This window comes from Rosa rugosa, chromosome 2 (genome assembly GCF_958449725.1).
Source record: "Rosa rugosa chromosome 2, drRosRugo1.1, whole genome shotgun sequence".
Classification (NCBI taxonomy): Eukaryota; Viridiplantae; Streptophyta; class Magnoliopsida; order Rosales; family Rosaceae; genus Rosa; species Rosa rugosa.
This window is the reverse complement of record NC_084821.1, coordinates 22,695,625-22,706,851: the sequence shown is the minus strand read 5'-3', so window position 1 is coordinate 22,706,851 and position 11,227 is coordinate 22,695,625. Positions and strand designations below refer to the sequence as shown.

Below are 11,227 nucleotides of genomic sequence, written 5' to 3'. Positions count from 1 at the left end.
ATGCAAATGCATCATCAATAGCCATAGAATTTCTATCCATCATCTCATGTACACTAGTGTAATTCATGGAGATCTCTCTATTCACTGGAGTTGGTTCTGACATTGGAGCGTCCCCCAATGATGCATCTTGGACATAACCATAATCTGGAATATCCTCATGAGATGGATTATTTACATCGATGATTAATGGATTATTTTGTGCCAAACTCGCTTTCTTTCTTGGGCGAGAATCCATCGAACCTATGGGCCTCCCGCGCTTCCTGGCATGAGCCATGGGCCTAGCCATAACGTCACCATCACTATGAGAGGGGACGTTGCCCTTGAGATGGGGTAATGTCCTCTAATTTTAGGGACATCAATCCTTGCAGTTACGTTTGCAGCAGGTATGTGTGATCTCGTCACTTTAGCGATATCAAAAAACGCATCAGGCATCGATTCTGCTACGTTCTAAAGATAGAGAATTCTCCGCACTTCAATTTCGGACTGTGCGGTTCGGGGATCAAGATGAGACAAAGTGGGGACAGACCACGACAATTCCTGTCGTTCCTGTTGAACATTTATGTTCTTATCTCCCCCTAACGACGGGAAGACTGTCTCATCGAAGTGACAATCCGCAAATCTAACGGTAAAGAGATCGCCTGTCAAGGGTTCTATATGTAGCGGACAATCGTTGGAGAATCATATCCAACGTAAATACCTAATCGTCGTTGATGACCCATTTTGGTGCGCTGTGGCGGCACAATTGGCACATAAACTGCACACCCAAATATGCGTAAGAGTGAGACATCAGGCTCATACCCAGTTACCATCTGGGACGCAGAAAAGGGTTGAGTGGCAGTGGGCCTCAGACGAATAAGCACAGCTACATGCAATATTGCATAGCCCCAAGCAGAAATAGGGAGATTGGTGCGCATTACCAATGCCCTAGCGACCATTTGTAGTCGTTTAATGGCGGCTTCTGCGAGACCATTTTGGGTGTGAACATGAGGAACTGGATGTTCAACTTCAATCCCAATGGACATGCAATAATCATCAAAAGTCTTTGATGTAAACACCCCAGCATTGTCTAATCTGATAGACTTAATAGGATGATCAGGGTGGTGAGCCCTTAATTTAATAATTTGTGCTAGGAGTTTAGCAAATGCAGCGTTCCTTGTGGACAATAGCATGACTTGTGACCAGCGTGTCGATGCATCAACCAACACCATAAAATATCTAAATGGTCCGCATGGTGGTTGAATAGGTCCACAAATATCACCTTGGATTCTTTGCAAGAATGGTATATTTTCTTAAGTGTCATTTGCATAGGATGGTCTCGATCCTAATTTTGCTAAAGAGCAAGCTTTGCAGAACGAATGATGGGCTTTAGAAACAACCAATGAGGATTTTGGTTGAGCCACGAAGTCACAATGGACTTGAGAAGTAAAATTTGGAGACAAAAGAGCATTGGTGGTGTCAATGCCACCCTGAGGCTGCAGGGGGACGGCGGCGCCGGCCAAGGATGGCCTGTTTTGGGGGTGAACGGCGCCGTGAGGTGCAGAGGCTCTTTCGGGATCCAAAATCCGATTTTTACTTCTTTTCGTTCTGAAAAATGGATGTCCGTGTGAAGTCTTCAATATACGGATCATCATATCACGACCTGGATGTCCCAAACGGTCATGCCAAAGCCTATATGTGTCAGAATCCCATAAATCATCTCTCATAACATGATTGGATTCAATTATTCGAATAGTGGTTGCATACAACCCACTAGATCGACACATAAATTTCTCTAAGAATTGTTTATGTTCGTAGTCATTAGAGGTGATGCAAAGGAACTCTTGTCCATTCTCACAATGTGTTTCTACATGAAAACCATTGGCTCATATATCTTTGAAGTAATAAAGTTCGAAAAATATGTCCGCGACATGAGATAAAATAAATCGATACTTTATTAATAGTAGTCAATGATTACATCAATGTTTCCAAAGTCTAATCCAAAATAAGAAATCAAATTTAGACAAATCGTAGTCACTCTATCCGTTTGGTAACTCCAATCAAATATGACCAGGGAAGTAGAGAGAGATGTCGGTGGAGCGAGGCTTTCTTAAATACCACTAATCTCAATTACTTTCCTAGACATCATAATTCATTGGATGCGCCACATATGTAAGAAAGAGTTAATACAAATGTCATTTATTGACTGAGGCATATTGCCATTACATAAATCTTGGAAAAATAAAAGACTATTCTAAAAATCTGCGGCATTTTGTCTTCATCGCCAGATTTAAAGTCTTTGTGAACTCGATGTCTTGATCACCATGATGCGACTACCTTCGTAGGTACATTGCAAATTCAGGTCCATTGATCAGACGTTCCATATCAGAAATAGACACCATAAAGAGGATTCTCCCTTGATTGAGGCGCATTGGCGCAATATGCATAGTCCTTAGGACTGGTGGCGTTGGAAAGTGATGACCATGGCCAACGTTGGCTCCATGGTTTCCAACCCTTCTTCCCTCAAAGTCACGCCTCCTACGGTCGTGCGATTGTCGCCTTGGGCGATTACCTTCTTGAGCATTTTGATCGTATGGATCATGACGTCGATGGCGACTTTCTCTAGCCATAGGACGATGCTCTTGATGGCTATCTTGAAGCCTATCAATTTCTCTTTTCACAAGCTCGTTGTCATGTCTTTCAGCAGTGGCCATAGCTTCAATAAGCTGTTGAAAACTTGTGATCCGTCTTGCATTTACATGAGTCCGGAATAAGTCAGAGGACCTCATAGCATAGACGGGGAAGGTATTGAGGGTTTTCTCAATCAATTGGTCTTCTGTGATCATCTTTCCACAGAGACGCATCGTTGTTTTGATGCGGTGAGCTTCCGAATAAAATTGCATGACAGTGTCAAAGTCAGAGAAGCGAAGATCATTCCATTTTGCTTCTAGATTCGGAAGGATGGAGTCATGAACATTGCCATATCGTTCGCGAAGCGCTTGCCAAAGCTTTATGGCGCTATCCTCATTTATGAACTCAAACTGTAGGTCACTATCCATGTGACGTTTCATGAAGGCAAGTGCCCTGCAATTATCTCTCTCAGTTTGAGGGTCTGGAGCTGTTTCTATAGGACAAAGCTCTTGGATTGTATGCAATAAATCTTGGGCAGTAAGATGGGTCTCAATGTCAATGGCCCAATCTAAATATCCTTTGCTTGCATAATCCAATGGAACAAAATTGAGTTTGTTTGTGTTTGACATCCTGAAAGATGAAACAAGAACAAGTTAGTTTCGGAGTCAATGCTTCCACGAAAACTAATATAAATAAGATTTCCAAGCTAAGCTACCAAGAAATTGATTTCCAAGAATAATTGGATTAGACCGAAACAATGATGTTTATATGGTCATAAATCGATGCTTGCGGACACTCTTAGTCCGAAGTCTTACGAACGCTCTTAGTTCGTTAATAGTGTGAATCCCCATGATTCCGCTTTCTCAAGAATCGAACCCACGTTATAAGAAAGGTGGGATGTAGAAGAAGGGAGGTTGTAAGTCCCCGAAGAAAAAGAAGGAGAAATTAAAGTACGGAAAGCGGGAACTTTAATTAAATACTTACTTGGTTAATTAAAGCTTGGAACCGTGAAGGATTGCAGATGTGCTATCGATCCTGGATCGGGATTGCAGATACGGTTCGATCCTAAGTTAGGATTGCAGTGGCTGTTCAATCCTAAGCTAGGATTGCAATGGTTGGAACACGGGGCTGTAGGGGCAACAGGCTTGTGGCAGAGCTGCAGGGGCAGCAGATGCGTGGCAGAGCTGCAGGCGCACGGGCGGGCAGCAGCGAGCGCAGGGCAGGCTACCGTGGTGGCTAGCACGAGCTAGGAGCTGCGGCAGATTTTGGTGAGAAGAGTTTTTCGGGTTTTGGTTTTTGTTTGAGTGGTTAGAACTCGTGCTGATAACATGTTTAAGTATAAAGAAATTCAAGAGAGATTGAAGAGAGAATCGTATTTCATTATATGAGAATAGGAGCCCTATATATAGGGATTACAAAGTACATGTTCTAATGTTACAAGGAAAACTAATCCGATTAGGACTAGGAATTCTAGAACCTTCTCTCCTATTACAACCATGAAACTAATCCTAGTTTGAATAGGCACACAAAACTGATTTTCCTTCAACAGTCACCTAATTTCCATTAACTGGAAGCGACATCCTATATTGTTGGGGTTTGATTATGGATCGAAAATTAATTCTCTCAAAATATTAGTCTTCCATCTGTTGAGTAGTTCTATATAGAAATTCTATCTTGGAGGTAAGGAAATGGGTTCAGGCATGGAACTAGAGGGGGGCTAGGTTGAGCTGCAGCCCACCTCATTTTTGTGGAAAAAGTATTTTAAGTACAGGTTTTATATAGCGTGTAGCCTCTATAAAGTCAAAAATCTCCTTCCATCCTCTTACTTTAGCCTTTGTCCCTGTTACCCAGTTCCAATTTTTATCTAACTTAGTCATCAATTAAGAAAATGGCTCTAAATTAAAGAATTTTTGTTTAAATTTTAGTAGCAGTTTTCACGTAAAATTAACTTCAATTTGCAACCCACCCGGTTTTCAATTCTAGCTCCGTCTTTGAATGGGTTGTAAAATATGCTCCATGATCGAGTAGTTCTATGATTCTATCTTGGAGTGTATTTTACAAAACGTTTTATTAGGCTTCTAACTAGTAGTGTTCTCGAACCCAACCAACCACAACATGCACCCAGCCAAGCACAGCCTACAAAAACTTAAAAGTTTATTTAAGTTAAGCCAGGACAGTCCCCCAACTCCCAAATTCCCGCCAATCCCAACGGTCCTAATTAAGAGTCACAAAACACACCTTAATTTAAATTCTCAGCCAAATTTCCTCTGATTTTTTTTTTTTCCTCTTGGCACCACAATTTTTCTCCAAATTTGGGGGCCTAGAAACCCAAATTTAGCTCTGATTTCTCAATCGCAATCAGGTTTTTTCTGCCCCTCTCCTTTCCCAACTAACGGTAATGGGGGTCATCACCTTCTGGCCACCCTGACCCAAAACATTGTTTCTTTCTCCCAGCTAGTTCTAGGGTTCCCCCCAAATTTTGAATTGGGGGTTTCATTCTGTTTTTCCCTAGAATTTGCTTCCAAATTCCAATTCCTTCCACCCAAATCTCAATTAATGTTCAGCTCTGCAGGCACAGAATTACACACATCATTCTTCTAGGAACCCCATATTCAAATTTAGTGGTACGCAGTTTGGATTATTTTTGTTGTTAATTGAATTTTATTAGTTCTTCATGATCTTTGATCAGGCACCATTGTACCATCGGCAAGCAAAAATGGGAATGAAGTTAACAAAGGAAGAAGCCATGCCGGCGCCAGGAAAGCTTGAAAGCCTAACCTTACAACACCAACTGATCAGATGCTTAAGTAACAGCTTTTACATCCGTAACTTGGTGTCTAAGCAACGGAGGAGAATGCTTGTTGCTGGCTATGATCTTGACATGTCTTACATCACCGACCGCATATTGGCAATGTCGTTCCCTGCAGAGCGGATGCGTGCAATGTATCGAAATCCTTTCTGGCAGGTCAAGTCTGTGCTTGATATGAGGCATCCAGAACATTACAAGGTATTGGTCCTTAAATTAATTACATCAATGACCCCTTAATGATTTGTTCTTGTTATTTTTATTTGTAGGCTGGTGTTTATGAATGTGGTTGTGTTTTTCTAGATCTATAACCTCTGCATTGAAGAGCATTACTCTCCATCGCATTTCTATGGCCGTGTGGAGATGTATCCTTTTGATGATAACCATGTTCCACCTCTTGAAATGGTCAAGCTTTTCTGTGAAAGTGTGCAATCATGGCTCAAGAGTGACCCAGAAAACATTGCTGTTATACATTGCATGGTAAGCATATTGTAAAAAAAATTTAGACAATCGATTACCATAAGTAAGTGAATCTCTTTTATTAATTTTTTTTCCTTATAACTGATATGACCTATCTAATTCCATTCTCCAATTCAATAATCACACCATACTAAAAAAATGTTCAAAAGGAGCTTCCCCTTGTTTTATGTACCAAACTGCTGTTCGAGTTTAGTAACCGATTGCTTGCTTCTTGATGAAATACGAAGAAAGAAACACCCTGCTCTTGATAAATGAATAGATATATGTTTGGCAACTCTAATACCAGTTACCCAGCAAAAGCCATCTTTTTCTCAACATGCAATGTCTTTGTCGTTTGATCCAATAACATTATTTGTTAGATAAATGATTAAATACGTACCAGTAGTAATGTACTTTCAATATTTGTGTTCTTCACTATGATTTGGCTGCAGGCAGGCAAAGGTCGGACAGGCTTAATGGTAAGCGCGTATCTAGTCTACTGTGGGATGTCAGCAGAGGAAGCACTTCAACTCTATGCTCATAGACGAACCACCAATAATGAAGGAGTAAGTCACATCAGGTATATATAATACAAATTAAAGTCACATTCTCGTTCTCAGAAAAAAAAAAACCCTTTTCACTGATCATTATCTAGTGATACAACTAGAGTCTCTACGTACACAATCAATTGCTTAGTTTCAGCATTGCTTTTTGTGATTCTGATACACTAAGAAGTACATTGCCACCTATATATATACTTGAAACCAAGCCAACGTCATTATGTAGGGTACTGGGAAAATTGTCTTTCTTTCCCTTCGGAAGTCGACGATAAACCTCCTGAAGTCAACTTACCTCAGAGGTGTAGCAGAGAACTACGAAGAATCCAATGTTATGACACACTTAACATTAATAAGATCTTCTTTGTGGTCTCTGAGTTGCAAGAGTTATAAACTATTTTCTATGTTCTGATTAGCTAGCATAGGAATCTAGCTGTGGCCAAGCCAAGAAAATTCTTAGCCATCTTAAGTATTTCCTTCTATCTACTTAAGCGAAAATTTCCTATCCATGTTAACAGATTCCGGGTCAGATATATCGTCCATCAACAGAAGTTTCTAGGAGTTCATGCAAACAAATCAAGAAAGGGTATTCGAGAACGAGCAGTCCTCGCTATTATCTCTCTTTCATTGAAGGTGCTGAAGAAGACAAGAAATCAGATTCAGACGAACCTCGTGTTGTTGTTCAAATGGATACAGAAAGTTCCATGCTATACCAGAAGCCCTATCTTGAATATTGTTTTGATAAGCCTGTACAGATAAGTTGATAACGGTTATCGAGTAGAAACTTTTGTCTCAATGATGTTGTGGAATGTCTGTCTCTAAGTCGGTTTATCACATTAGTTCAAAAGGTAACCGGAGATGTGCGTGTCATATTCTATCAAAAAATGAATGGAGGGCGTCTCTTCTACGCTTGCTTCAACACCGCTTTCATTAAGAACAGCTTGCTACAGGTATTGCCTTCTTTCCTAAAAACACCAGGAAACATGAAGGTTCATAAAATGTACTTAAGAAGTTACAGGTTTTTTATTTAAGGTTACATAATTACAGCTCACTGTTCGGGATCGGATTTGGATAAAATTGGGAAGAAAGGAAGATCAATATGTGGCCCTAACTTCTGCTTGGAGTTCCTATTCGGTCCTGCCAATGCGAAACACTCACCCTCAACTCCACATGACAATCATGATCATGAGAGCATGATGTGTTATGAAGTCTTAGAACGGATGTGTTCAAGGAGATTAGTCTACTGGTGGTTTTGTGATTCTCGTTAGAAATTTCACCTCTGTAATATTCTCAAGAATTGATCCACTTCGATCGCTTGACAAAAAGCTAAAAACCCTGCAGTGTTACAGCTTAACCATATTTATGATGCATACCAACTCATTTTCCCTGCTTTCGTGCCATTTTATTTTTCCTTGGCAGAAAGTAGTAGGAATAACAAGAAGTTTTGTACCATAGTACTTGTCATAGTACTCGGAAAGTAATTTGAAGATGTAGTTCATTTTTGGTTTTCTTTCCTTTTTATTCCAAGGTGGTGAAATCTGCATTTCAATTACTTGTGTTCTTACAATGTTCCCATTACATTTATCCCGAGCTTAGAGATTAGAATGTAAGGACTTGCTGCACAGTCAGTAAGATCAAAACCTCGATTCTTAAATTCTTCAATTACTTCTCTTTTCATACAAAAAAAAAAAAAAAAAAAAATCTTCAATTACTTCTATCGAGCCTAAATAAGAATATGAAGAAATCATCCAATATCATAACAAAGTCAAGATTTTGCACGCAAATCAATTACCATTATCTAGAGTTTCGTCGTATTTTCTAGAATGCAAATGGCAAACTCTATCCCGCATGAATGACTTTGGAATCCCTGGATTCTAGAAAGTCTTTTCAAATAATCATGGGGAAATCTAGAAGGTTTCTTTATCGCTTGTTGATTCGCAGAGTACTTTGGTCTGTATACCTACAACATCGTTGAGTTATATTATTATTGGCAGATGTATAACAGCAACCAGGTCTGTAATTCTAATTTCTTTGTGTGTCTCGGTCTTCGTGTTCCTACCTAAGGATACACAAAGTGACTCGAATTAAAAGTACCTCCATGATGAATATACACGTCATTAGAAACATCAAAAGCCATGTGAAACCTGTCTTCGTCTTCCTACCTAAGGATACTCTAAGTGACACGAATTAAAAGTACCACCATGATGAATATACATGTCATTAGAAACATCAAAAGCCATGTGAAACACGAAGTCTTGGAGGTCTTTGAGTATATATCGGATGCCCGTGCAGTGGCATGACCAGTGCTTGCCAAGCTCCTTTCTACAGCCTCCTCTGTAGAGTCAAGGAGTTTTTCAGTGTTTTGCACGGAGTGGCTCATCATGAGACTAGTCTCTTTAAGTTGCCTTGCCAACCCAACCATTTCATCAGTCAAATCCTCCTGAAGTCTCCTATGCTTTTCAATGTGTGCTTGAGCTGCAGCGTCAAGTTTGACAGGTGCCGAAGAATCTGCACTAAGAGTCTCACGAGTTCCATCTTGGTTGTTTGAGTTGGGCACAAATCTTCTTCTCAGACCTGGAGAATGGGGACTCTGATTGTCTCCTGTTTCAGAAGACTTTGCTTTAACCGAAATTCTTGCCAGGGACTCCTGGGGTTCTTGCAAATTAGGCAACGGAGCAGCTAATTTCAAAGCTATGGCTTCGATCTTCTCTGAATAGTCACTCAAAACAGCCTTTGAAACTCTAGGTAACCCTTCCGGTGTTCTCTCTTCAGCTAGCTGCTCTACCTGTTCTCGTAAAGTAGCAACATAATGCGAAAGTTTTGCCTGGTTTTGTTGCTGAGGAGCAGCTGCAAGCAGCCTCTTCAAATTCACCTCTGTTTTACTGATTTTCATCCCAAAACCCTGTAAAGTATGAAACAGCAACTTAGGCAGTATAGTAGGCTTCCAAATTACAATGCAAATGGAATCCAGCGACTGATGTAGGAGCATGGAAACAGAGAACTTAGGTATGGAGAAGAAAGAATAATAGAAGAACTTGGAAGAGAAGAAAGAGATTTAGGAGGTTTAGTCTTATCAATCAAGTCTGTCTTTCCACTAAAACAGATTGGATAATTCCAAATACTTGTAGGCTGCCTAAGAATTCTAGAGGTAAGCAAATAATGCTTTTAGTTTAAATTCCTAAAACAACAATGAAACATAAAACATTCATAGAAATATAAGGTAAGTAAATAATGCGTATAGATTTAAATCCAAAAACAAGAAAGAGTTCCTGAATCTATCCAATTCAGGAGGAGGTCTTAAAACACAAATACTTGAGAATTGATTTATCCAAGTCTGACAGTATGCTGACATGAAAGGCACACAACAGTGACATGAAAACTTTGGGTTTAGGAGAAAAATCAAATCAAATCAAATCAAAATGTGAAGAACAAAACCAATTAAGAAACTAGATTGACCAGTACAAATCTTGCAAGTGTTTAATACGTACCTTGCAGGAAGATTTGTGTTTTTAATTTGATGCTAGTTTGTTTTAACTGTGCAGCACACAACATTTCACAACAACATTTGTTATTTCTTACAGTCTATGATTTTGAAAACAGCTGTTTTTTTCTTTTCATTCCTATAATTTGTCATGCATGTAGATTGGGCAGGACATATACAGCAGTGTTTTGAGAACATGAAGTTGAACCTGGGAGTATTCTTTGCACTTAAAAGAGAGTTTCGACAATGTTCTACCATATAAATCTAATACTACCATAACTGAAACTTAATTCAACTTTCCAGTAAGAAAAAACAACCAAAATTTTGAAAAAAAAAAAAAACATATGAACTGAAAACCAGCTCGAAGAATCAGAATTTCATCAAAAAAATCAATAATTTAACTTTAAACAGTAGCTACATGCCAAACCCAAAACGATTAGAGCACCAATTCAATTCCCAATTCCTTCAATTGAATTCCAATTGAGAATCCCAAAAGTGAAATTCGTACCTAAAAATTTGAGAGCGAACACGAACAAGAAAGGCCGGCGCAGAATCGAATCGAAAACCAACAGAGAGAGATCGATGACGAGTGTGTGCCTCCTTTTGGGCCTTCTTGGTGATCTCTCTCTGTATTATAAGAAAACAGTGATTTACTCCACGCGCCTCAGTAAAAATAGACTTTTTCATATTTCATAGCTTAGATTTCTACGTAAAAATAGCCATTGGTGTATTGATATTTCTCCTCGATTTCCTTTTTTGAGTAATGAAAATGACTTTTTAGTCTAGCTGTAATATTTTGAGATTGGCACGACACAAAATACTCACAATATTTGAGTATACAACTTTAAAATGTGAAACCTAACTGAATCATACATTTTGAATAACGAAATTGTGAATCGATACTTCTCGATTTTCTTTTCTAAGTAATAAAAATGACTTTTTAGTCACTGCACAAAACACTTGCATATTTGAGTATACAACTTTAAAATATGAAACCCAATAGAATCATATATTTTGTTTCGCTCTTTCACATGATTTCTTTCCCACTTCCTAGTCTCATCTCCCCATTGACACCATCGTCCTCAATGACATCGACAATTGTTTTGCATCGAAATAGATCATAAAATCCGAGAATCTATCTTCGTGCAGTTTGATCTTAGAGACCAAGGCCTCAAAGGAAAAGGCTTCGACAAGAGATGAAAGGGGGTGACATCGGCGCATTTGGGCACATTTGGGACCTAATGCTAGCCCAAGTAAATGCATCTCATTCAATTTCAACTTCGAGCCTTCTATAGAGAGATGTGCAGTCTAGATACA

General features: G+C 39.3%; 1 protein-coding gene and 1 pseudogene across 1 annotated transcript; one reads left to right on the top strand and one right to left on the bottom strand.

The window, feature by feature from the left end:
* The first annotated feature begins 4,964 nt into the window (after window positions 1–4,964).
* LOC133732981 (phosphatidylinositol 3,4,5-trisphosphate 3-phosphatase and protein-tyrosine-phosphatase PTEN1-like) lies at window positions 4,965–7,939 on the top strand (annotated as a pseudogene).
* A 565-nt stretch (window positions 7,940–8,504) lies between these two features.
* LOC133731944 (uncharacterized) lies at window positions 8,505–10,588 on the bottom strand. Its single transcript, XM_062159393.1, has 2 exons — window positions 10,419–10,588; window positions 8,505–9,331 (listed from the first exon to the last, which is right to left on the bottom strand). The coding sequence occupies exon 2, from the start codon at window positions 9,320–9,322 to the stop codon at window positions 8,603–8,605; it is 720 nt and encodes a 239-aa protein (XP_062015377.1). The 5' UTR covers window positions 9,323–9,331; window positions 10,419–10,588; the 3' UTR covers window positions 8,505–8,602.
* Between the last annotated feature and the right edge of the window lie 639 nt (window positions 10,589–11,227).

Coding starts and splice junctions, on each gene's coding strand:
- LOC133731944 (XM_062159393.1), bottom strand. CDS start 9,322: ATGAAAATCAGTAAAACAGAGGTGAATTTGAAGAGGCTGCTTGCAGCT.